Source organism: Sorex araneus, chromosome 2 (genome assembly GCF_027595985.1).
Source record: "Sorex araneus isolate mSorAra2 chromosome 2, mSorAra2.pri, whole genome shotgun sequence".
Taxonomy (NCBI): domain Eukaryota; kingdom Metazoa; phylum Chordata; class Mammalia; order Eulipotyphla; family Soricidae; genus Sorex; species Sorex araneus.
Genome location: NC_073303.1, coordinates 134587331 through 134612002, shown reverse-complemented (window position 1 = coordinate 134612002; position 24672 = coordinate 134587331). Strand labels below are relative to the sequence as shown.

The 24672-nt window shown below is 43.2% G+C and overlaps 1 protein-coding gene across 25 annotated transcripts in view; it reads left to right on the top strand.

Moving 5' to 3' along the window:
• The window catches only part of KALRN (kalirin RhoGEF kinase), an 809955-nt gene that overhangs the window by 501084 nt on the left and 284199 nt on the right, over positions 1-24672 (top strand). For all 25 annotated transcript variants that reach the window (XM_055128078.1, XM_055128085.1, XM_055128081.1 and 22 more), the window contains exons 19-25: positions 2096-2210; positions 5500-5615; positions 6075-6197; positions 17761-17943; positions 19183-19301; positions 23320-23386; positions 23931-24040. In XM_055128078.1, coding sequence (XP_054984053.1) covers positions 2096-2210; positions 5500-5615; positions 6075-6197; positions 17761-17943; positions 19183-19301; positions 23320-23386; positions 23931-24040 — 833 coding nt within the window. The remainder of the gene's footprint in view (positions 1-2095; positions 2211-5499; positions 5616-6074; positions 6198-17760; positions 17944-19182; positions 19302-23319; positions 23387-23930; positions 24041-24672) is intronic.

Below are 24672 nucleotides of genomic sequence, written 5' to 3'. Positions count from 1 at the left end.
TATTCTACTTCTCTCAGGTTTCTGAAATCACGCAAGAAGATTTTTATATGCTAACATGTTGCTGCTGACTTTATTCAATTCAGTAACTGCCTTTTATTAGGCACTTGCTCTATTTCATTGCCTCTTTGAGTTTTGTTTTTCCTCTTTTTCATATCGTCTCTCACTGACCTCTCATTTATCTAGTATTGATACCCACATTCAATCAGAGCTCTTAGGAATCAGCGCTTAGTGAAAAGTTTAAATTGAATTATTTCTCTGCAGGGCTTTAGATGATTTTTAAAGTCTTCTTATTATAAAACAGAGTTTAAAGCAAAACAATTGAAGTAAAGCATATAAAATCTTTAAAATTGAGGTATGGAGTTATTTCTTTATAAAATGTTTCATTGGAAGAAGGAAAAAAATGTTCCAGATCATTATTTTAAGTTGTGCCTAAAACCATAAGTAAGAAATTCTCTTACTATGGCTCTTATGCGCCCAGAGAATGGACCGTTAAGCTCTCTGTTTTGTTTGCGTGAGGTGATCTGTTCTGGGTTGCCATCCAGCTGTTGCATTCTTAAGCCTCTAGTTGATGGATCCACCAAAAGACTTTATTCAGAGCGCTGACAAGCCACAGTTACTAATATAATTTGTTACATTGTATCACTATTTATATCATTTTTTGTTCTATGATTTGTGGGGGGCTGGAGCGATAGCACAGCAGTAGGGCGTTTGCCTTGCACACGGCCAACCTGGGTTTGATTCCTCCATCCGTCTCAGAGAGCCCGGCAAGCTACCGAGAGTATCTCACCCGCATGACAGAGCCTGGCAAGCTACCCATGGTGTATTGGATATGCCAAAAACAGAAACAACAAGTCTCACTTGGAGACGTTACTGGTGCCCGCTCGAGCAAATTGATGAGCAAGGGGATGACACTGATGCAGTGATACAATGATGAGACATTACTTGGAAGGTTTTACCTTCTGACATTTTTGTCTAAAGATTATTTAATTCTGAAACTTTGGATTCAAAGTTAGTGGACTATGGGAGCTAGAGAGAGGATACAGATAGGACCCTTGCCTTGCACATAGCTGACCAAGCTTTGATCTTGGCACTCTGGCACTCCACCAGCAGTGACCCCTGAATAGAGACCTAGAAGTGAACTCTGAGTATTACCCCCTCCAAAAAATTAGTGGACGAGAGTGTATTACTTATACAATAGGAAAAAACAAGAATACCTACTTTTTAAAAAATCTGTGATCTTGAATAGAAACTAGAAATACTCTGCCAATAGAGCTGGTATCCTATCCCCACTTGCTTTATCAACCCTCCCCTCTGGACCCTCAGTCTCCATGGTAATGTGTGAACTTCTGACCACATGTGGCCTGTTCTCTCTGTCCCCATCCCTCCCCAAGATAGACTGATGGGCCTTAGTCCTTTATGTAGAACCTGTAGGATGTTTACATGTGTATCGAGGGCTGGAGAGATAGAACCAGTGAAACATGTACAGTGCAGCCAGCCCTGGGTCAGTCCCAAGCACTGCATACACAGTTAGGGGTTAGTCCTGTGCACAGAGCCAGGAATACTTGCCCTAGCACCACAGGGTCCCCCCCTCAAAAAAAAAAAAAAAGAAACAACAGAAACAAAGAATTATTGAGGTGAGGGTGAATTTGATGGACAAAGATGGCTTTTAAATGTGGGTAATTTCCATATAGATTTGGATTGTATGGTACTAGGTTTGTTTAGCAAATTGGCTTTCTCAAACTTAAATTAAACCACCATTAGTGTGGGTTACGCCCGTGGTAGATGAGGCATTTCTGATGGCTGAGGACAGACAGCCTGAAAGTGAATGTTAGTAATATGGAATTGGGGGAAAGGGAGTCAAGAGAAGGCTGGTTGGGGTCTGGATCTGACTTGGAAAGCAGAGGCATGGAGAGCAGTTCTTCGCACGGTAAAAGGTGACTGTCCTGCGTGGGGCTGGGTATCCATGAGCCGGCTCTGGTCTTCAGGCTTGGCATACCCGCAGCTCCAGGACCTTCCTCAACAGGCTTTCTTCTCCAGCGTCTTAGATCCCAGCCTGCTTCTGGGAGCCCTGGCCTCATACCTCTGTCTCTCTCAGGCTTGCACACTGGCACGGCGGAACGCCGAAGTGTTTCTCAAGTACATCCACAGGAACAACGTCAGCATGCCCAGCGCCGCCAGCCACACCCGCGGGCCCGAGCAGCAGGTGAAAGGTCAGTGTGAGAGCCCTGGCCACGAGCACTGCAGAGCCAGCTCTGGAGGCTGGGTGCCAATCTTCAAGCAACCTTAAATGTCTTGTTTTTCTCTCCTTAGAGAAGAAAAAGTTTGATGTGGGGTGGCGTGGGCAGCAGTGATTCATGGGCAATTTTAAAATATGCATCAAGATTTAGAATAGAAACATGAACATAAAATTTCCCTCATTTTTTCCTTCATCTTAGAGTCTAGAGCAGTGCTGTCTAATAGAATTTTCCAAGATAAAGAAGCCATGTGTGTCAGTGCTAGGCTATGGTAGAAGTTTCTGTTCGAGTACATTTTTGCTCTTACTAAATATTAATTTCGGTGTTAACTGTAAATGTGACTAGTGACTAACATGTAGAATAGCACAAGATTAGTCTCTCAAACCTAGTAAATCAGGAATGACACTTGAACTGAAAATCATAAAACCAAATTTTAATCCTTGCTTTTATACCTATTGTATAAGGTTTCAAAACTTCGATTTGGGGCAAGAGGTAGTCCAGGATATGGGGAACTTAACCTTGTATGTGGCCAACCCTGATTCAAACTCTGCACCACATATGGTTCCTGGAGTACCCTCAGGGATGATCCCCGCACAGATTTAGAATAAGCCCTGGGCACTGTTGGGACTGCCCCCAGCCCACCCAACAAATAAAAGTTGAAAGGTGCTTAAACTCTTGCTAGTCAAAATATGGTTCCAGACTGGAAATTTTGATGTAACTTGGAAACTTGAGACACAGAATATCTGTCACACACAAACCTGCTGAGTTAAAAATCTGCATTTTGTCAGAATCCAACCACTGCCCCCCTCTTCACCACCCTCCCCATTCCATTCCAACTGGGTAATATTTGTTTTTAACAAACTTAAGTTTGTTTATATGTCTTATTTAGGCAAGTTTTATATAATCTTAAATATCTCTTTGAATTCTAGGAAGATTATAATTCTATGAAAAAGTAACCTTAAAATTTTGACCATATTAAGCTTAAATTCTCTATATAGTTGTTTGCTCTGGATCATGCAGGAAATAGCCTTTGAGTTGGTGAAGAGTTGAATAAATATCATCCTGAGAAAGTAAAGAAATATAATTCTGGGGACAAAGACTAGAGAGGCAAGGGAAAAGGAAAGTCTTGGAGTGAGTTGGAGACCCTGTGGAATATTCTCGAACAGTGTGGGATGGAAGTGCTTTTGCATGCATCCAATGCTGGTTCAGTGTTTAGGAAGAGTTTACCTTCCTGCTCAGAATGCTTAGGAGTTGGGAAGAATAATAGCCTTTGGGAAGAATTCAACTTAGAAATCAAAGTCCTTACAGGAAATATGGAAGCAGGTTCCTTTTCCGGACATGCTCCCCTATTTGCAGTTTATGGAAACTGTGGTTGGCTGGCATTATATCACTCTCTCCTTCAGCGTGTTTCAAAGCATATGTTCTGACTTCCAAATGCAGGCAGCCTCTTGAATGAGGCCAGCTGCCTGCTGAGGAAGCGTCCGCCCACCCACACCTCCGTGTGCTAAGAACAGTAGGCACCTGCAGAGCAGGGTGGTACACTTGGTGAGGGCAGAGCTGGTTTTGCCCATAGAAGAACTTTTAAGAGGAGGGAAAAGAAACCCTAAATTATTTAGGGGTTTTTCCTGAACTTATATAATGTTCTCAGTCACCATAGAAGGAGCTACAGCAAGCAAATCTCTCAGTTGGGGACATAAAGTTGAAAGAAATGATGTTCAGTTGGAGTATCCACTTGGTCAGGAACCTACACTCTCTTTACACCTGACACTGAGACCCAAATGTAGTATCAATAATCTTAGGGTTTTGTTTTTACAGAGCAAATTATTGACACCTAACCAAAAATTCAGTGACATACAACTCTTAAATGTTTATTTATTATTCAAGTGGTTGTCATAAGCTAACAGACAGAGGTTTGGTTGTGTTCAACAGTGTGGTTCTGCTTCAGGTTATTTCTCTGGCTGACCAATGCTTCATCGTAAATTGGGATCTTGTCTATTCAAATATATAAATTCACAATTGAGGCAGTAGAAATTAGCCAAAAGAATTTCTTGTATAGGGGGCTGGAGTGATAGCACAGCGGGTAGGGCATTTGCCTTGCATATGGCCAAGCCGGGTACAATTCCCAGCATCCCATATGTTCCCCTATCATGGCCAGGAGTAATTCCTGAGTGTGAGCTAGGAGTAACCCTTGTGCTTCACCAAAAAAACAAACAAAGAAAAAGAAAAAGAATTTCTTGTATAGGTGATATTTAAGAGGGGCTAAGTCTGCTACCCAGACACACTCCTTGTGTTGTATTCGTTACAACTCATGCATCAAAGCAAGTCAGATGGCCAGAGGGTAGTAAGTGAGGAAGTGCCCTTTGTCTGTTTGGGGATGAACTAAAAATCTGAGTGACTAATTTATAGATAAAGGGAAAGGTGACTTGGGAACCAGACAAATTCTCAGCCTAAGCAAGACACACAGATTCTGCAGACAACCAAACACTCTTGGAACACCAAAATTACACAAAAGATAATGAATCATACACATACTGTAATTTTGGTTGTGCCGTTTTGTAGAGTGCAATAACTTCTGCCCTATAGCCCCTGTAGCCCAGGAGACCAAGGTGTCTAAAGAAAGGTTAAACAGCTCTATTCCTTCCTATATGAATAAACTATATGAATAAACCTAACCTCTGAGAGCCTCAGTTTATTCATATGCAGAATGGAGACAATAATGGTGCATGCTTCATGGAGATTGGAAAAAATGTGCCTGCCACAGGAAGTGCAAAATAAGTATTGCCTTTTACTATCATCATTGGTGTATATTTGAGTAGTATCCAGTATAGTTAGCAGCAAGCAGGAGGCATACTACAAAATAAATTTGACTGCTTCAAGCACATAACATATGTTTGGTACATCTATTCGTGTATAGATTCTGCTCCCAGAACAAGGGAGAAAGGGGAAACACAGGAACAACGACCTCCCATCACTGCCATGGCTGCTGTGGGTCAGGTCACTTATAGTCACCCTGGGGTCATACTCTTCCTCCCTCTGCTGACGGAACAGCCCCTCAGCAGGCCCTTATCCTGGTTTCCCAAGTCTTACTCCACACTGGGAAATTTTTTATTTGTATCAGGATTTTCTCCCATGCTTCTGATCTGGATCATTCCTGTAGGGAGGCTTGAAGGCCGCACTCCCTTAGCAGCTGGGATCCGGGGCGGAGGCAGCTGGTTGTGTTTGGCAGGGCCTTTCTGTGACCTCTTCTCGTCTCTCTGTCCTGCAGCCATCTTGAGTGAGCTCCTACAGAGGGAGAATCGAGTCCTGCATTTCTGGACCCTGAAGAAGCGACGGTTAGACCAGTGCCAGCAATACGTGGTATTTGAGCGCAGCGCTAAACAGGTGTGTCCAGGCTTTTCCAGATGATTAGTGCTTGTGACAGTCACAGCAGCAGACAGATCAGTGATGGGATATCTGGATGAAGAAGGAGTGACACTGACACCCAGCCTTTATCAAGTGCTTGGTATTACCACTTGCTAAAAATAATGATCAGTTATTCAGAAGTTCCCCTCCAGGACTTATAAGGAGATGTCGGGGGAAGGCTGCTTTAACTCATGGATGATACTAGGTATGACCTAGAAGAGATGTTCCGTAGGATGCACATTTTCTTTTCTGGTGGGATGTTCCAAGTCTTAACAGGAGGGCCATTGAGGTCAACAACTTCCAAGCTATATCCCGATCCAATGCATGCATTTCCTGGATCTGTCTCACTGTCCCACACATAGCCCCATACTGGAATATGACATGTTTCCTACTTACAGCTGGCTTTGGGGAAATTGCGTTGGTTATTTCCTACCATAGGCACTGGACTGGATCCAAGAAACAGGTGAATTTTACCTTTCAACTCATACCTCCACTGGAGAGACCACGGAGGAGACTCAGGAGCTGCTGAAAGAATATGGGGAGTTCAGGGTCCCTGCCAAGGTAAGAGAACCAAGGTGTTTTCCAAAGCTGCCCAGATCTGCCTGCCTCACTTTATAGAGAGGGTGCAGCCCACAAGGATGCCTACCTACAGTGGCAAAGGGGGAAAGCACAGACAATTGCTGCTGTTAGCTGGTCTCTCTATGTGAGAAGTCATCTCGACATCGTGCTTCCAAGCTTTCATGCTCCAGGTTCTGGAATTCTTTGAGACCGAAATACAGCAAATAGATGTATTCATGCAAATCTGCACTTTGCATGTATGACTTTCTGTACCTTTCTGTACTTTTTAAATTTTCAAATGTTTAGGGAATCCTCCAAATGGTAAGAGTCAGTAACCACAGGAAGGTTCACAAAGTAGATAAGTTTCCTTTTTCCTGAACTGGCTACTTTCATCTAGTCTCAGACCTGCAGATTAGCCAAGCTGGGGTCCTTGGCGAGCCACATCTATACACAGTATATACCACACCTCACCCCTCCGCGTACATGGAGCAAAGGCTGCAAATGGAAGGAATCTCACATTCACCTGGACTTACAGGAGGATCTGAGCTGAGGACTTGGGTTTGAGTGAAATCCCATCTGTTTTGGCTCCCTCATTGTAGTGTAGTCATCCCTCATCCTGGTGCCTTGCTGTGGAGGAATCCTCCTTGGCATCACTTCCTCAGGGCAGATACTCTTCCCGGGCTGAGAGCTGCCGTTATGGGGGAGATTCAGTGGGGAAACAGATCCTCTCCAGAGAGTCTTCTGACACTTTGGTGAATGTTTCTCTAGCTTCCTGGGGCAAATTAAGTCCTGATTCCTGAGCCAAGACTTCTAAAGTAAGTTTGTGCTTTATGAATCCAACACTAGGAACTCTTGACAGTAGGGAACCTTCCCCTGAATCCCTCTGAGCTCCAAGCCTTTTCACTCAATGTGAAAAACTGCAGTCAGACAAGAGACTCATTTCACTTTGGGTTGAAGCAAATAGCATTAGGATGGTGGCAGATGCAAAAAAAACCCTTTTTATACCCAAATGAAAATGACTTTTGAATTGCCCCCATTTCATTTATTTGTACCTCTTTAAATACTGTCAATAACGAACCATTCACAGAGTGAATAGTATCCGATTTTCTAGTGCTCCTACTCACATAGCATGAATTACCCAGAACTTCTTAGGATCAGAGTCGGTAGCCAAATATAAAATGTAGAGAATTATTTAGTCAGTTTAATTCATAATTTCTGTATAGTCATCTTCCTGCTCTTTTCTTCCTCTCCATTATCACCACCCTAAGCTTTAGAGCTTCCTAATTGGGCTTCTGCATTTGACCTTTCCTTCTTTCAACTCATCCTGTTCTTCATTGCTTTTCATCTTTAATATTCTACTTTGATCTCATTTTCACCATGCTCAAAAACTTTAATGATTCTTTAGTGCCTTCAGGCTAATGCGCAACAACTTCTGCACTGTCACCTTCCTGCTCCAGCTTGGTATTCAGTTATTCATTTATGCAAATTTTATGTTTCACTTGAATGGACTTATTTTCTTACCTTCTGAGAAAAGCATCAAGTACTTTCTTGCCTATAGACTTTCGTCTTTATTTTCTGCCTAGAATCTGTCCCTCCCCTTAAGTTTGAGAAACCCACCTTTCCCCTCCAGCAGCCCTTCCTCTCGAACCCTGCCTACATTTAAGAACTAATGTGGTTTGTCCCTAAATTGCAGCCCTAGTTATCTGTGTAATCTGTAGAACACCTGACATGGACTGTCCAATCCTCCGTTTTCCTGTTCTCTCTGTGAAGTGTTCTCTCATCTGAACAGTGAGGGTCACCGCAATTCACTTACTTGGTTCTTAAAGGGAGATCACAACATTGGGGGGAAAGATTAGGATATATTAGGATATATTTCATCACCCCTCCCCTAGTTGTGTAATTAATATGATTCTTTTATTAGGGTTTTCTATGTTCTCTTGTTCTTGTCTTCATGGTGTCAGGGTCAGACTAGGACGTCACACATGCAGGAAATTCCACTGAACACTGAACCACATTTCTGGCTCTTCTATGTTCTCTCAACAACATCAGTTAATGCGATTTTATTCTCCAATCTATTGTGTTTAAAGTTTCCGACTATCTTTTGTTAGCATTTCTACAGGTTAACAAATCCAGTTAAGGAGCTTCCAAAGAAAGGCAATACCCTCCAACCCACCCTTGTCCAATTTATCAGATGCAGACTATTTAACCAATCTTTGGTTTTAATCTTTATAACCCACAAAATAGATTTTAAATAGGAACCAAATTGACCTCAAGCCCCAGAGAGTAAATATGGTGGATCTCATGATTGAATAGAGAAATGGGGAGTATTTAATTATTTTATTCTGACCCAAAGAAGCAGATCAAGTAGAAGAAACCACTTAAATAAAAATAAGTACTTTCTCTAGTGAAGGGAACTCACAATGTCAGAGTAAAGATAAAGAAGGCCACAAAGATGTCGTGATACGGTGGAGCATTGCATGCAGGAGCCCTGGTTTGCATTCCTAACTGCATGATACCGAGAGTATCCCGCCCACAGGGCAGGGCCTAGCAAGCTACCCATGGCATATTCAATATGCCAACAACAGTAGCAACAATTGGCCTCATTCACCTATCACCGAAAGAGCCCCCAATACGGCAGCGTTAAGAAAGATGAGCAAGGAGAGGCTGAAAAAATCTCAGGGACGAGCTAGACTGCCAAAACAAAGAAAGACTAAAATGATTGTCTGTACTTTCAATGCACGGACACTGGCACCAGAAGCATCCATCGAGGACCTGATGGTACAAGCACAGAAGATCAAGTACGACATCATTGGTCTGACTGAAACAAGGAGACATCAATCACATCACGCCATTTTCAACACTGAAGAAGAATTATTCCTCGGAACATGCGACAACAGAGGCGTTGGTGGCATTGGTGTCCTTGTCAACACGAACTTGGCCATGAGCATCGATTCATTCGAGTGCCTAACAACCCGAATTGGACGATTACATTTGAATAGATGTGGCTCACTGCTTGCACTTTCTATCTTCGTTGAAAGATAGAACTTCCAACTACGATGAAGAAGAAATTGAGAGGTTCTACATGGAACTGGAGAAGTTCTATAAAGAAGACCACACATTCTACAAGATCAATGTTGGTGATTTTAATGCCAAGATAGGTCCGAGAAGGTCGCCCGAAGAACTCCACATTGGGACACATGGCCTAGAATGGAACGATCAGGGTGAGAGACTGTCTGAATTCATCATGTCGACCAAGACCATCCAGGGTAACTCACAGTCCCAGAAGGCCGAGTCTAAATGCTGGACATGGGAGTCTCCCGGTGGACACAGTTTCACAATGAAATTGACCACATCATATTCAATAGAAGGTTTTGCCTGACCGATGTCGCTGTTGTCCCAAAATTCCAAACGGGATTGGACCACTGTCTCCTTCATGCAAAATTCTACTTCACAGAGCATGGAGAAAAGTCTGCAAAATTTAAGTCTAAGAAGGCAACTCCCAGATTGACCAGCAACTGGGAACTCTTTGGCACTACTGCAGCAATGTGGGAAGATGCCGTCCTTGACAACATCGACGAGGAATACGATCTACTGGTTCAGCACCTCCAATCTGTGTGAAGAATGCCAAGAGTGAGAAAGCCACAAACAGATGCCTGTCTTTGGAAACTCGTCAACGTGGTTTGGCGCGAGCCTCAGGCAACCACAAGCTAATGTCCGAGCTCACAAAGCTGTGCAGAGATGCGATAAAGGAAGACCTCAAAGAGAGAAGAGCAGCAGTGTTGGCCAGTGCAGCAGAAGCCGGGAAAAGTATTCACAATGCTTGCCTGTCTTTCGCCAACTACAAGACCAAGACGACTCCCCTCCGACGTCCCGATGGATCTATCACATCTTCCAGAAAGGCAATGAAGAGGATTATTCATGACTTTCTCTCGGATCTTTTTGACAGCCATGTCCACCTGCCCACATACCAAATTCCACAGGATGGATATGTTGTTCCCAACATTCTCCCTTCTGAAATCTGACACGCCATTTCGTTGGTAAAGACACTTACAGTACTTGGTCTGGACAAGGTCAGATCTGAACACCTGAAGAATCTGCCGCCAGTACTCATAAGTACACTGGCTTGACTATTCATACACTACCTGTCTGAATGCAAGGTTCCATCTCAGTGGAAAACCAGTAGGACCGTTCTGTTGTACAAGAAGGGAGACATCCAGGACATGGGCAACTATCCCCCAATCTGCCTGCTGTCTGTTGTCTGCAAGTTGTTCACTCATGTCATCCTGAATAGAATAGGCAGAACACTAGATGAAGGACAACCATGTGAGCAAGCCAGGTTCCGAAGAGGATTCAGCACAATAGACCATATCCACACAGTGACCAAACTCATGAAGTTTTGCAAGAGTTCAAGATAGTGCTCTGTCTAATGTTCATCGACTTAAAGAAGGCCTTCGATTCTGTCGAGACTGAGGCGGTCATGGAAGCCCTGGCCAAACAGGGCATTCAAACTCAGTATATCAAAATCTTCCTCGAGCTGTATTGTGAATTCACCACCAGAATCTCACCGTTCTACAAGGAAGTGATCATTGATGTAAAGAGAGGGGTGCGGCAGGGTAATACCATTTCACTGAAAGTCTTCAGTGCCGCCCTCGAGAACATCATGCAACAACTGGAATGGGAAGGAATGGGAGTGAAGATAGATGGTCGACAATTACACCACCTCCACTTCGCTGATGACATCATTCTCATAACACCAAATATTAGCCAAGCGGCACAAATGCTGGCCGACTTCAACCAGGAGTGTGGAAAGGTCGGATTGCAGCTGAATCTCAACAAGACAATGTTCATGAAAAACAAACTGGTCCCTGAAGTTCCATTTGCTCTCAATGGAATGAACATCTCCAAATGCAGCAGCTATGTGTACCCGGGTCAAGAAATCAACATGAGGAACGACTTGGTGCCAGAACTGCGCAGGAGGAAGAGAGCAGCGTGGAATGCATTCAAGAGTGTCAAAGAAGTGGTTAAGAGAACGAAGAACCTCCCACTCCGGGCACATCTTTTCGATTCCACCATTCTTCCTGCACTAACATATGCCTCAGAGACCTGGGCCCTGCGCAAACAGGATGAGAATGCTATTAGGGTATCCCAAAGAGGAATCGAAAGAGCTATGCTGGGAATATCATGTCTCACTCAAGTGAGAGAAGGAATATGGAGTTCTGACCTCCATCAATGGTCAAAAATCAGGGATGCTGTCTAGTTTGCCAAGGCATCAAAAATCAGATGGGCCAGTCATATAATGTGATTCAGAGACTATCGCTGGACTAGAGCTGTATGGACTGGATTCCACGGGACGTCAGAAGACCTCGTGGCCGCCCACCAACTAGATGGTCAGATTTCTTCGTCAAATCCCTGAATGAACGATTTGAGGCTCTTCCTATTCCTGGAGCAAGCAGATATCATTGGGCTGCACAAACACGTGACAGGGACAAATAGAGATGTTACTGGTACCTGCTCAAGCAAATCAAAGATCAACGGGACTACAAGTGATACAAGTGACGCTATGTATAATTCAAATAATATATAGGCTTTCCCTCCTGAGGGTTTCAAAATTTATAAGGGTCTAGGCCTATATTGGTAGGAAAACTTAATCATCTTAACATCTGGAAAATATCTTTTTTTTTCACTGTATCACTGTCATTAATGCCATCCCATTCTCATTGATTTTCTCAAGCAGGCACCAGTAATGTCTCAATTGTGAGACTTCTTGACTGCTTTTGGCAGTATGCCACAGGTAGTTTGCCAGGCTCTGCCATGTGGACAAGATACTCTTGGTAGCTTGCCAGTTCTCCAAGAGGGGCAGAGAAATCAAGCCCAGGTCAGCCGTGTGCAAGGCAAACGCCCTACCCACTGTGCTATAATTCTGGCGCCTATTCCACGCCATCCTTTTGTTTTTCTTAATATTAAAAAATTTTTGTTTTTATTTTTTTGTTTTGCAATTCAGTATTTTTTGTTTCAGTGTGTTCACAAATGTGCTATCAGGATGTTTCCCTGCCCCCCCCCCAAAGAAACTGCATTGCCTCGAGCAGCCACTGGACGTCACCTCCCTCACTCCACTGCTCTCTGGATTTGCTTAGTCTTGACATTTCATATAAGTGAAATCCTATACCATGAGTGTTGTGTCTGCTTTCTCTGTGAAATAATTTCAAGATTGACCCATGTTGTCATTATTTAATCTCTTTTAAAACTAAATACATTGTTGGACCATGACATATTTTGTTTATCCATTTATCAGTTCATAAATGTATGAGTTATTGCCAATTTTAATCCCGGATTACTCCAGGCGCACTCCTGGCTTGCTCAGGGATCACACCTGGTGGTACTCTGGTTACCATATGTGGTGCAGGGAATCAAACCAGTATTAGCCATGTGCAAAGCAAGCACTTTACCCTGTACTATATCTCTAGCCTGAGAAAACATTTATTTTTAAAATTGGCATTCTTATCTCTAAGCTAAATAAGCTATGTGATATCGGACTTAATTCTTCTCTACATGAAGGGGAATTAAGTGATAATAAAAGTGACTGGAGTCTTAAATAATCCAAATTCCATCTTAGAATTCAGATAGTAAGGGAAAGAAATACGGGGCTTATCAGATAGGCACATTAAATGGGAGGGAAAAACCGTCTAAATAGTTGGCATAAAAGATGGGCAGGATTGGAATGATAGTACAGTGGGCAGGTTGCTTCCCTTGCTTGTGACCAACCAAGATTTGATCCCAGCACCCCATCTGGTCCCCTGAGCACCACTAGGAGTGAGCCCTTAGGGACAGTGACAACATACTGAATTGACAAAGGTTGTTCACCGGGTATTCGCCCTGGCACCCCCAGTGCCAGGATAAACACCAGGTGTGGCCCCAAAACCAAAAAGAAAAAATAATTGAAAGTGCGTATAATTCCGTCCTGAGACTCAAGAGAAATAGAGCTCACATGAAAGGTTTTGTTTCATATATATTATGGCAAATTTAGGGCAGGGGGTTGTCAGACCCTCTGGTACTCTGCACCTGCTTATGGCGGAGGTCATCCCCAGAGGTGCTCAGGGAACCATGTGGTGAGGAACCAAGCTCACATCTCCCATGTAAAAGACAGCCCTTCATGCCAGCTCGCCAGCATGACAAATTCTCTGTAGAATAAATGGAGGATATGTGTCAAGGAAACTGCTTACCCTCCAGGGAAACTCATTATCTATATAGTATATCAAGAAATTAATGAGTAATAACAATAATAAAAGGCAAATTAAAAAAATATGAGATTCAAAGAATAATACCATGGTCAGAGAATTAGTGCAGAGGGTAGACTACTTGCCTTGCCCATGGCCAACCCAGGTCAGCCCCCTGTGCCTCATATGGGTCCCCAGGCCCCACTACAGCAGAATGCAAAGTCAGGAGTGACTCCTGACACCATTGGGTGTGGCAAGAAGGAGAAAAATAAGATGAAATTTTAAAGACTTACAAATGTACTGACAATATCAAAGGGACATAAACTTTATGCAGAGAAGGTTCACTGCCTAGAGGAATATAGAGTACAATACTGATTAAAGAAAGAGTGGAGAGAGCAAGGAGGAAAAGAATGAAAACAGGACAGTTTGAACTACCATGCTCTTCCCCCCTTTTTTAGTGAAGCAAGGTAGTTTTTATTGGATGAGATGTGCTTAGAAAGATGTGAGAGGGAAGAGGGAAAATGCATTCAGGAGAGAAAACTTGCTTCTCCAGAATGGTAATAAGCAAGCAGAGAAGCAGAAACAAGAGAGGTAATGTGTTCCAGGGAGAACATAGGCTCCTCATGTTTATCCATCTTCCAGTATGTAAGATAGAATTCCAAATGGGAAGGACAAAACAATATTTGGGGCCAAATGAAACTGAAACAAACTGTCAACCTCAAATTTTCAGGTCCAAATGTTTTATCATCCCTGAAAGTCCCCTTTTTCCAGAGTACCATATCCGTACATCTGAATCTGGTCTCTGTAGTCTGACCCCAGCTTTCTCCCAAATGTGTGCTCCTTGGGAGCCAGTATCTGAGTTTCAAACTGGCTTAAGATACAAAGAAAAAAGGATATCATCTGAGCAGATGTAGAAGAAAAGAAGGTAGGTGCTGTGTGGCTGGACCTTGTCTCCCAGGAGCCTGGGAAAAGTAGAATCAGCCCGCCTGAGGGGGTGAGACACGGAGAGAAATGCACAGCCTCAGTCTGGTGGTGAAAACTGGGGTGTAGCTGCCTTAGCTGGTTGTATTATCTCAGGGTAACAGGTAGATTGCCACCATCACTGTGGTTCACTTTTCTCTCCTTCTCCCTCTTTTCTGCAATTGGCTACCCAGTTCCTCACCCCTGCAGTTCAGACCCCAATGTGTTGCCACATCCCTGTTTAGACAGAGCTTTTAAGCCAGGACAGACAACTCAGAAGTGACCCTCTGCACATTTCTGGGACTGTTGACAAGTCTGCCCTGGCAGCATAAGGTTTTGCCTTCTGTTTCATCAGCAGGGGTCAGCCTGTGGTAGGTCGCAGGGTGCCTTCTCCACCCCTTCTGTGTAAAGTATCCTTTCAGTCCATTCTCAGCAGGGACCATAACAAGGTGAGTCCAGTTCACGGGTTAAAGCTTTCATCTGATCATATTCCGGCATAAGCCCTCAACTCTTGCTTTGTAGATTTCCTCACCTCCCGAACTGTTCATTTGCTGACTCGACATTTGTGATGCACTTGCAGTTGTCTATAACTCAGAACTGCACATGAGTAAGATGGAGTGCACTGTGAGAGGTGTGGTCAGTCACTCAGTGACCACAGTCAGCGATGCCTGCTCAAATAGGGGCAATTCTGGGGGGCTTCAAGGATGCCATGAAGGTGACCCCATCATGGGGGAGGAGAGGAAATGAAAGGGAGCCATTGGGCAGGAAGCAGGCTGAGCAGAAGCCGCCTGTCACAGCAGGCTGGCATCTCAGGCCCACACACAGCAGTGGGGACAGGGGCATCACACAGTGAGGTGACACTACCTGGGAATGGTTTGTCTGCACTGCTCATTTTACTTTCCATCTATATACCTCAAGCCCCAGTTCCACACAAACAGAGAATACTCATCACCATTCTCCTTGATAAATGAATTGCAGTTTTGATGTTTCAAGATATAATTTCCTCCAATAACACTGCTGCCTGTAAGAGCCCCTCTCATGCTGGTCTCCTGACCAACACCAGAGAATAATTTGCATTTCCAAAATTTTCCAAAATTTTCACGAAATAAATGCAAATTTCGCAAAAAAAATTGATTTCTTTATTGTAGTTGCAAAGGTTAATCTGCTTAATAGCTAACCTAGGGGGAAAGAAAATACCCTAAATATAAGAAAGAAGTTCTTTGGTACCAGCACATTTTCTTGAATCGTTAACAAGGCAGTTACTCTTTATCTTTTCATGGCTAAGAGATTTTTGTTTGTTTTTTTTTGAATCACCATGAAAATTGTTCATGATTGTGTTTCAGTCATACCATGTTCGAACTCCCATTCCTCCATCATTTGTGTCATTTCTCAGCACCAGTGTCCCCGGTTTCCCGCCCACCCCTTCAAGCCACCTCCACCCCAGCCTGCCTCTCTGGCAGCACCTCTCTTCTTCCTAAGAGATGTCTCTAAGTATCCTCACGCCACCTTCCTTCCTGGAAAACAAAGCTTTGTGGAGCCTTGTCTCACGATCCTTGGTACCAGCCCACTATTCTGTCCTGAGACAGATGAATGTGGTGAGGGAAGCTGGAGCGTGGAACCTGGTCCCCACCCCACTCTGCTGTGGGACAGGTCATGTACCCCTCTCTGCTGCCGGGTCTGAGCAGCCAGACTCTGTTGGGAAGGACTGTAAATAAGACTCGGAAAGAAAGGGAGGGGAAGTTGGTGGAATAAAGAAAGGCACTTATGCTTCTTGCGGTTGTTCCTGTAATCTCCTGCCTTGGTTTCCCTACATTATTTAGATCATAGCCTGGTTCAAATATCAAACTTAATTTCCTCCAGTCCAAAAGATAATTTACGCCTGATAATATTACTTAACTCTTTTTACTTTGAGCAAAGTATATCAGACTTTTTCTTGATAGATTTTAGAGTTTCTAAGCCTCAACTTAAGGAGCAAAGTATCCTAAGATGAAAGATGTTCAGACTCCCCCACACCTCCCCTGCCTCTGCCACCCTCTTTGTTATTTCTTCTTTAAAATCCCTGCATTACTAACTATATATACTTCTCACTTTGACATTCATTTGCACAGTGCTCTGAGTTATTAAACTACTGTCTTCGAAAATCCTGTCCCACCCCCAGACAGATGATTAACTGACTCTGTGTAGGGGAAGTTAAGGGGATTGGTTTTTTTTACTTCTGTTTATCCTGAGTCAGTTTCCCAGTCCTCTAAACAATGCTGTAGAGAGTATGTATTGAATGGACTCTTGCTGGAAATGAAATTAACTTAACATGTCACAGTTCTTCACATATCCTTTTGTAGTAGTTTTATTGAGGTAACATTGATATACAGGAGTGGAAATGTTTATGTTTGAAAGACACAACAGTATGACACTACCACTTCCCAAATGCCAATATCTTTCTACCACTGTCTACTGAGCCCTTTCAGCCCATTTTCTTCTCCTCACAACCACCTTGGTAGGGAACTTCGGCTCTTTGGTGAGAGTTTAAGGGCTTATTTTTATTGAACATTGTTTCTTCCTTACTTTATTTCTTTAAACACCACGTTTGAATGAGATTATCTGGTATTTGTCTTCTGATTTATTTAGCAGAGGACCCTCCAGTTCTATCTGTCTTATAGCAAAGTATGATTTCATGTTCTCTTAGGCTCTCTGTAAACTCTTTTCTCTCAGACAAACACTACAGACACTATCCTGGTAGTGAGAAGAACAGAGTTCACCCTTAAGTCTAGTATGATTTCTTTACATCCTGGCATATGCTGCCCTACTCAATATTTAGGAAGCCTGCTTCAGGCAGGTACAGTGAAAAGAGAAAACCAGGAATTAAGGACCAGAGGCAGACAGATTCTGTTGCTTACTGGGGTTGCTAACTTGGTTCGGCCCTAATTTTCTTAAAACCTCAGTTCTCTTCATGTGGTTCAAAGAGTCCCACACTTCATCCTTTCACCTGCCTTCTGAGAATGTATAGTCTGTAAACTGATTCAGTGCTGCATTAGCATCTTATTCCTCTGTCGATAATTGGAACATTCATTGCTTCCTGAGCCCTCCTGGAGCAATTCTGAGCACAGCAGAGTTCTGAGCATTCTACTGCCATCTCATGCCATGCTCACAGCCACCCTGTGGTGGAGGTGCAAAGTTCTCTGGGGATCCTTATTTCAAGAAGAAAGTGGTGAGGCCCAGAGGACTAAAGTGTCTGTTCAGGGTGTCCCAGCAAATCTGAGACAGTGCTGGGATATAAAACCGCACAGCTTGGCTCCAGGGTGTCAATGGTTTCATGAAGGGGAGAAGAAGGTACAAAGTGAAAGACGGATGGAGACTAAGTGCAACCCAGTAACCAAAACTATCCTTTGGGGCAGCAAACAAAGGAGAAGGTGAAGCTCTTGATTCAGCTGGCAGACAGCTTTGTGGAGAAGGGACATATTCACGCCACAGAGATCAGGAAATGGGTGACCACTGTGGACAAGCATTACAGAGACTTCTCCTTGAGGATGGGGAAGTACCGGTATTCCCTGGAGAAAGCCCTGGGAGTCAGCACAGAGGTAGGTGGAGGGTTAGTCGCCTCGTTTCTCACCCTGTTGGCAGCACTGCCTTCAACACCTTGGCAGGAGCAGGGCTGTCAGAACAGTCCTGAGCTGAGTCCCAGAACAATTGCCTCTTGTCATTTTCTATAGAAAGGAGTATGCCTTGCTGAGCTGTTCACCTCCAGGCCTCCAGGACTAGAGCTATAAATAATACAAAATTGGCTAGCCACGGGGTTGGTCTGTAGATACAGAACAGAGTTTTTCTCTGTGTAGAATTACTGGTTGACTTTGAATACTATAACCTCTTATCCTTGGCTTGAACAGAACCATCTTCCACCCAATTACGTTAATCAGCAAATGATTAGAGTCCCCCATATTTATTCAAGTTCTTGTTCAAGAAAAAGGGATGCAATTTGTGTAAAGTCTCTTTGACATTTCAACTGAAAAGTTACTATTTGCTGTGAATCAAGGAAAGACTGACTTCTTTATAATAGGGGTCAGTAACCTACAAATTAAGAGATAAATGCAGCCTGGCAATTTAAGCCTGAGAATTCTAATTCTAGGCTCATGTTCTGCAGCAGAGAAAGTAGAGTGAGGCAGTCAAATCATTAAAATGGGGACAGTGATGTTTATGTCTGACTTCAATGTAAAATTATTTTCTAGCGATTTCTATCATATCTAAATACTAAAAAGTGCTTTAAATGAACAGAAATGAGAAAATTAAGAGATACAGTAATTATTCTATTGTGTAGCTTTCCATGACCAAGGGAAATTTCTTCTTTAACTAAAAATATTTGCTTCTATTAACTTTCCTTGAAAGCTTTCTTATACCTTTATGTGTTTCTTTTTCATATATATTTTAAAGATGAAGATCCAGTCTTAGACTAATGTGTGTGTGTGTGTGTGTGTGTGTGTGTGTTTATATTTAATCAGGATCAAAATCCTTGGGGAAGTAAGACACTTACTTCAGGCACATTCATTGTCTTTTCTTGTTGTGGAAGAAAACATTGACTTGAACTTTTTCTAAATTTCTTCTTTGAAACTAAAGAGTTATCCCATGAAGAAGAATGTTGTGGGGGGGGGGTGGGAGGTCAGGAGCGGGGGAGCTGGAAGGATGGTGTAGTTTGTGGAATCCCCATACGCTCATCTTTCTTCATTGTATTTTTTACAAACTTTCTTCCCTACCACCTCCCCCAACTCTGGCGAGTTGCCTTCCCCGAGCATTTCCAAGGTGACCTCTGTAATATCTCTGTGTAGGACAACAAGGACCTGGAGCTGGACATCATCCCAGCAAGCCTTTCGGATAGGGAGGTCAAGCTGCGGGATGCCAACCACGAAGTTAACGAAGAGAAGCGGAAGTCTGCCCGCAAGAAAGAGTATGTGTTGACTCACTTTGCTTTCACTGCCACCTGTTCATTTCTTTCCATTTTCTATCCTTTTTTTCTTTGTTTGTTTGTTTGTTTGTTTGTTTGTTTGTTTGTTTTGGGATCACTCCTAGAGGGACATGGGTTTACTCCTAGCTGTATGCTCAGGGATCACTCCTGACAACGCTAGGGAAGCACATGTGGTATTGAGAATGGAACCCGGGTCAACTGAACTCAAGGCAGGTGCCTTACCTACTTGCTGTCTCTTAGGCCCTCATGTTCTTTTTGACAACTTAATATGTCCTCTTGATCACATCTTGACCGTCATGACAGACATGATCTTTCCACTGAAGACTGTTTTAGGTTTCTCCTTTTTAATCACTCATCTGAGTTCTCTTCATATATCACCAATTTTCTAGAGAAAACTTACCTTTTGAATCATAAAACCACAATATTTAAATTTTTGAAATTTAACGTGTACCTGCTGGACGAAAAGGCAGCTCAGATAGAGAAGGGAACACCAGGTAAAGTGTGGTTTGAAGACCCGCTGGGGATGAGAGATGTGCGCTGAAGGTGGACTATAGGTCAAGCACTATGGCCACTCAATACCTCTATTGCAAACCACAACACCCAAAAGGAGAGAAAGAACAAAAGGGAATGCCCTGCCACAGAGGTGGAGGGGGTTGGAATGGGGGGTAGGAGGAATACTGGGATCATGGGTGGTAAAGAATGGCACTGGTGGAGGGATGGGTACTCAAGCATTGTATGACTGAAGCACAAGCATGAAAATTTGTAAGTCTGTAACTGTACCTCATGGTGATTCACTAATAAAAAATTTGAAAACAAACAAAAAAGAAAATAATTGATAAAAAGTAAGTTACCTATTTGCCATAGAATGTATCCAAAGTAAGCAAAACTATTTCTTTATTTCATTAAATTGCCAGTACCTAATATAATTAAAGTATAAAATATTTTATATATTTTAAATATATATTTATATATTTATAAAATATAAAATATCAAGATACTTGATATTTTCAGACATAGATATAATTAATGTTAAAAAGTAAAAAAAAAATTAACATGTACCAGACCAAGTATTTTCTCCTTCCAAAATTAGTTTTTATTTCCTAATTTCTACTTTCTGTCAATACTCTTCTAGTTTCTCCTCAGCCTGAGAGTTTAACTTTCAATCATTTTTCTGGGGCAGCAAATTTTTCTGTTGTTTTTTTTTCTGTTGTTTTTTTTTTTTGTTTGGGGGCCATACCTGGCAATGCTCAGAGTAACTCCTGGATCTGCACTCAGAAATCACTCCTGGTGGGCTCGGGGGACTATATGGGATTCTGGGGATCAAACCTGGGTTAGCTGCATGCCAGGCAAGTGCCCTGCCACCCTTTGTGCTCTCTCCAGCCCCTGACTTTTAATCATTGTCTTGGTCACTCTCCTTTTATGTTGGTGTTACAAAGTCATGCATATCCAGTGTTCTGGCAAGGACTGTCTGAAGATGATTTTGACTAGTTCAACAGAATCCTTCTGAGTAATCTAGAGGATCTATGAAGCAAGAAAGGTTGTTCTAAGATTATGGACATGTTGCTCATTTGATGAAAATTAAGTCAGACCAAAGGTTCAGAGAAGCTGCTGTGTGAAGCTGAGGCTGGCATTTTATTTAGGGATGAAATACTTAATTTGCTTATGCTGCCCTAACAAAGCCTGAAAAATTGGAAAGTTTCATACTTTGGGAGGTGAGAAGCCTGGTATCTGGTATTGTCTGCTTGGATGTGAGGGCCCAGTCATTGAATGTAAGGGTCATTTTACCCTAGTACTACCTACCTGCATATATGATGGCAGTATTTCCAAACAAGGCCATAATCTAAGGTTCAGGGTTCAGACTTCAATATATACATTTTGAGTGGAATATAATTCAACTCATAACACAGAAGGAAATGAAGTGACCAAACTCAATCAAATCTTCCTACTGGACTCTCTCTGAGACTCTCAGTAACCTCAGGAGGGTAAAGGTTGGCTGAAAAAAAAATTTTTTTAATGGAACATAGGGTAGTGATGATCAATCATGAAGAATAACAGGCAAGCTGTAGGAAGTAGATGAAGAAAAAGCAAGAAGAATGTAGAATGCCAAAAATCAAAGTCATGCATCAGATTATGTCCTTTCGTCATCATTTTCCAAGTTCACTGAGCAACAAACACAGTGTTCTAGAAACAGAGTTTAAATGAACTTGCTTATTCTTTGCAGCAGTTCTGCGTGGTCTGCTGTTATATTAGTAAGGAGTCAGAGACCTGAGAAGCAAGCTCTGCTGTAGTGAATGACAGAATCATAACACAGTACACTAATAGGAGAGTGAATCCTTAGCCCCTCGACAGGGGGATTTGAAGGATTTTTTTTGTTTGCTTTTTGTTTGCTTGCAGGCTGTACCCACCTGTGCTCAGGGTGTATTCCTGGCTTTGCACTCAGGGATCACTTCTGTCAGCTTCTGGGGACCATATTGGGTGTCAAGGAGCGAACCCAGGTCTGCTGTGTGCAACACAAATGCCTTACCCACTGTACTATCTCTCCAGCCTATAAAGGGGTTTTTCGGTATCAGCTAATTTTAATAGGAAGACTACAATTGGAACATGTGTTGCTTTAAGGAAAATTCCCCAAAGTTCAAAATCGAGAGGCAAAGGAGATAGTTCACTGGTTAGGGTGGCGCTGTATGAATCCCTGATATTCCCTGCGATTTACCAGGCCCCAGCAGCACTGCTCACTGGGTGTGAGCATCTGTATAATCTCTGGGCAGCTAGGGAAGGCCCCCATGGCTCTCCCCCTCACCACCCAGGTTGGGGTCAGGCCGCTCACCCAGCCTGGGCAGCCTGTTGCCATGGGGCAGACAGAGGAGGAAATGAGGGCCAACCCGGTTGCTTCATCAGTTACCATTTATTCCATTCTCCCCCCGTGCCTGTTCCAGTCTCTCTGAGCCTGAAATCTAGTCTCACACTGCCCCTCATTCCGGTCGCACTCTGGGCAGCTGCTACACCCAGTCAGGTAGCTCAAGGGCAGAAACACCACCTAGGGGTGTTCTTCTTCTCCTCAGTCCAATAACATAATTAAAGTCTTGATTAACATCTTAATTTTACTTCTAACTATTAGTTATTTTGTATGGACACAGTAAGATATACATTGAGCTTGTAGGGGGTTCTCTTGTCTTGTAGGAGCCAGGTTACTCCTGGCTCTGGTGTTGCTAAGTGATTGAAATGGGATCAGTCACATGCAAGGCCCTATACACATATGAAGTTTTGTTGGGACACAGACACGTGTGTGTGAGTGTGAGTGAGTGTGTGTGTGTGTGTGTGTGTGTGTTGTTCAGGGCTTCTTCCTACTTTTGTGTTCAGGGATTGCTCCTGGCATACATGGGGAGCCATATGGGATGCTGGGAAATCTGACCAGCATCTGACCCAAACACTTTTCTTTCTAACATAACATTTATTCCTCCTTTCACAGTGCAACAGCATAGTTGCCTGGTGTGCTGTGGACCAAACCAATAAACAGTTCATGCCTGACTCTTTACAGTTTGCTGACCTCCAGTCTCAGGGGTAGTGGCTTGGGAATATGTTCCTGACTTAAACATGTTTGTAACATGGTCTTGTGGGCTGTTGTGGTTAGAGCCCACTTCTTTACTGAAGAGCTCCGAGGATGAGGTCAGAAGTGGAGATCTCAGCTACCGAGTGGTGTAGAATAGAAGCAGTTGCTGCCTTCTGCTTACACGTATATATGCATTGAGAGCAGAGTGGTGGGACTGGGCTGAGGAGGGCATGTGGGCCTGACTGCCAGAAATGTGTTAAAGAGAGACAGAACTGATGGTCAAAGGGTAGTAATTTGAGACAGGGAGCTTTGGAGAAAGAAGGAGACCTGTGCTGTTGATCAGGTGGAAAAAGAGATATTAAAGAATGTCATGAATGCTGAGGCGGGAAGTGAAGTTTGAAACACAGGGGTGATTTAACTCCAACCAACTAAAGTTCCTTTGTTTCCTTTCAGATTCATTATGGCTGAACTGCTCCAGACAGAAAAGGCTTATGTAAGAGATTTGCATGAGTGCTTAGAGGTGAGTCTGACAGTTCAGTTCTCAGAAGAATGGGAAAAGGACGTTCCTGCCAGAGCCAAGTCCTTGAGAGGAACTCAGTGCTCTGTCTGCTCCACTAGCTTAAGAACAGAAGCCAACTGGGGCAAAGTTTCCTCCCAGAATCAACAGTATTTGTAGGGGAGTTTAAAGTGCTTTTGAAGAGAAAACTTTTCTCAGGCTGGAACTAGATTCCAGGGGGAAGGGGAGGAAAGATAGAAGACATCTGATTCAAAACAAAAATCATGGCATAGTGAACTTGAGTCTGAGAATCTGCTGTCTGCCCAACACCCACTCACATACACAACTAACAGCAACAGGAGCACAGGGCCTGTGCTGTTTCCCTGGCAACATCGCAGCAGTTCAAGATCACTTGAAGTGGGTCAGTTTTTCTTTCCTCCCTTGCTCCTTATTTGCCACACCGTGCGAGTCCCGCCTGAGTCCTGCCCCTCCGGCTGGAAGCTGGCCTGTTCCTTCTCTGTGTTTCTGGCGGTAGTACTCACCAGTGACAAAACTTACTGTCTTACAGACCTACCTGTGGGAAATGACCAGTGGTGTGGAAGAGATTCCCCCTGGGATCCTAAATAAAGAACATATCATCTTTGGCAACATCCAGGAGATCTACGATTTCCATAACAAGTAGGTTGGTGGGGGAGTTCCAGTGGCACACCCTTAGGGCTGTAGCTACCTGACTACGGGATTCCTACCAGGTAGAGAAGGCTGACTGGCAAATCCTATCTGGTAAAGTACTGGCTGGCAAGTGTTATAAGCTAATTGCTCTCAGAGTTTTTTCTCATTCACCTCTTTCTCAGTGACCATCCAACTTCCTCAGAGAGAGTGAGTTCAGGTACATAGCTACAGTGCTCTTTAGTTTGCCTCAGAGCCCAGCTACTAGCATCTTCCTGCCTAATCGAAATGACAGCTAGAATTTAAAGGAATAAAAGTAACTTTTCCTCACTAAAACTGAAAACCTGATATTAGAATTCATCTGAGGCTACCTTGAATCTTGAGGGCCTTGGGTTTCAAATTCCATTCACATTTTCTTTCAGTCTTAGTATATCTTCCATATCCTACTACCCAGTCATTCCCATTCTCAAACAAAACAAGAAAGATGGATGCTTTGATAGGTAGATAGATAGATAAACGGATAACCAAAATACCTAATAGAACCCGTTTCTTCACACCTTGTAGGGAATAAAGTCATTTAATCCTCTATGTTTTGCTGAAATAAATAGGACCATAGGGCTCTAAAACAGCACAATTCATTTGAG